The 2,500-nt window shown below is 43.6% G+C and overlaps 1 protein-coding gene across 4 annotated transcripts in view; it reads left to right on the top strand.

Annotated features, from left to right (window-relative positions):
- Positions 1-2,500, top strand: part of capn1b (calpain 1, (mu/I) large subunit b) — a 30,378-nt gene that overhangs the window by 9,305 nt on the left and 18,573 nt on the right. For all 4 annotated transcript variants that reach the window (XM_062553319.1, XM_062553395.1, XM_062553462.1 and 1 more), the window contains one exon: positions 2,022-2,091. In XM_062553319.1, the coding sequence (XP_062409303.1) occupies positions 2,022-2,091 (70 nt within the window). The remainder of the gene's footprint in view (positions 1-2,021; positions 2,092-2,500) is intronic.

The following is a 2,500-nucleotide window of genomic DNA, read 5'->3' as shown; positions in this document are numbered from 1 at the left end:
TATTAAGAGGCTAGCATAACTGCAAACTGCCCCCTCTCTATAATGTTAATGCCAGAAAAGTATGCAAACTCCCTCATGAATGCTTGACACTGAACTCTGTGTGTGTATGTGTGTGTGTATGTGTGTGTGTGTGTGTGTGTGTGTGTGTGTGTGTGTGTGTGTGTGTGTGTGTGTGTGTGTGTGTGTGTGTGTGTGTGTGTGTGTGTGTGTGTGGGGACCAAAGCTCAGCTAGAGTGTCTGCATGCCACACATAATTGTCCTAGCAGCTGCTCTACAAGACACACACACACACACACACACGCACACACACACACACACACAGACACACACACGTGTGCATACGGTCAAGCTGTAAACGGATTTTGACATCTTGATGTTTGGGATCTTAATAATCACTTACATAAACAGCAACAAGTCACTCTCTCTTTCTCTTTCTCTCTCCCTATCTCTCTCTCCCTAATGCACACGCACACGCACACACACACATACACACACATGCACACACACACACAAACATGCACGCAAATACACACACACACACCCACACACACACACACACACAAACAAACACACACACACACACACACAGTCCAATGAGGTTCTTCAGCTGTTCTGTGCCCATCAGCTGTGGACTCAACACATATTTTATCCCCTGAGATAAAACTCTCAAATAACACGATTAATTGTGGGTTACATTAAATAAATCATTCGATTTTCATTTGCAGTTGTGTATCTAATTGCACACATGGGATTAGTAATGAAGTGTTTATGTGTAACCGTTAGTCTAATGAAATGAATCAGGTTTGTAATTGCTGTATGTGTTTATTAGTCATTATTGGTCTAATTCAATAAATGTTGGTAATGTTACCTGTTAAACTAGGACAATGTTTTATTGCAAATTAAAGAAAGAAAGAAAAAAAAATGTATTGACCGGCCACACTTACAGTATGTGTTAACCACAGTGGCCAATAATAGTCTAATGCAGGGGTAGGCAACCTATGGCACGGGTGCCACTGCTGGCACGCCGAGGCATAATCACTGGCACGCGCCACCAGCATCAGCAACAAAAAAAAAATCTCAGACTGACAGCAGGATCTTCCAATCCCTCTTGTCAGTGTTCGGCTCAACATACCTGTGTGAGCAGGTATTTTTGCATATGAAAAGTGTGCTCAGCCCTATCGGCAGCCGTTTCACCATGGACAATTCCGAGTCGTGTTTACAATTAAAAGTGACAAACTACGAACCCCAGATAAAAATTGATGATAGTGGCACACTCTTTGACTAGAAATGTTGAAGTTGGCACTAGACGTCTCAAAGGTTGCCGACCCCTGGTCTAATGAATCAGAATCAGCTTTAATCACAAAGAAGAATAAATAAAAGAAACACATTCACTTGTGTATTAGCCTCATAGCTGAAGTAAATGTGCAAATCAGTGTATATAAACCCTGATTATGGAAAACCTTTGAAATGAGGGTAATTCTGAATATGTAAGGGATAATGTATTGTCCGCCGGTGATTATCGGAAAATAAGTCCCGACAGGGCGAACGGAACAAAGAAAGGTTTTGCTTTGAGAACTTATTTTCCGATAATTACCGGTGGACAATGCATTGTCCTGCTTATTATACAGCCATTTGCTAAAACAAGAATAGCTTAACACAATGGGTCTTTAAATATGATTTTGCCTCCGTTTCGTGGCTTCCATTGACAACATAAATAGTTGGCCACACAGATAGAGCTTGACAGTTTCAGGTGTTGCGTCTTACTAGCTGAGTTTCACTTTCAATGAAATTCCATTGCAATAAGCCAGCAGACTTCTTACGGGATGATATGAAAGACATGAATCAAAAGCACAACAACACCCACTGCCATTGACAATGGTCATTGCTTACGTTGTATTGGTCATTATATAGATTTAACAGACCTGCGAACGTTGGGAAGGCCCATTCATGTGAGTGGAACTCTCCGCAGCACTCTGAGGAGCCGTGTAATAATGATGATGTGTTGATGTGCTGTCCGTTAGGAGCTGACAGACAACCCGCAGTTCATCTTGGGTGGGGCCACACGCACGGACATCTGCCAAGGGGCCTTGGGTGAGTACTTTACACACGCACACACACACACACACACGCACGCACGCACGCACGCACGCACGGACACACACACACACACACTCACACACACACACGCACGCACGCACACACACACACACACACACACACACACACACACACACACACACACACACACACACACACACACACACACACACACACACACACACACACACACACACACACAGAGGTGCGCCTGTACGATTTGGCTGTGTGGCCTGGACGGTTGGCATCATGCCACGTAATGTATGGCGCTTGCTCTAACTGTACATGCCTTACTCAGTTTACCTATTCTCTTCTTCTTTTCTTCTCTTCTTCTTTTCTTCTCTTCTTCTTTTCTTCTCTTCTTCACCCCTCTCTCTCTCTCTCTCTGTCTCTATCCCTCTGT

The sequence above is a fragment of the Sardina pilchardus genome, chromosome 1 (genome assembly GCF_963854185.1).
Source record: "Sardina pilchardus chromosome 1, fSarPil1.1, whole genome shotgun sequence".
NCBI lineage: Eukaryota > Metazoa > Chordata > Actinopteri > Clupeiformes > Clupeidae > Sardina > Sardina pilchardus.
Note: the sequence above shows the minus strand (reverse complement) of the source record. Positions and strands in the feature narration are given on the sequence as shown.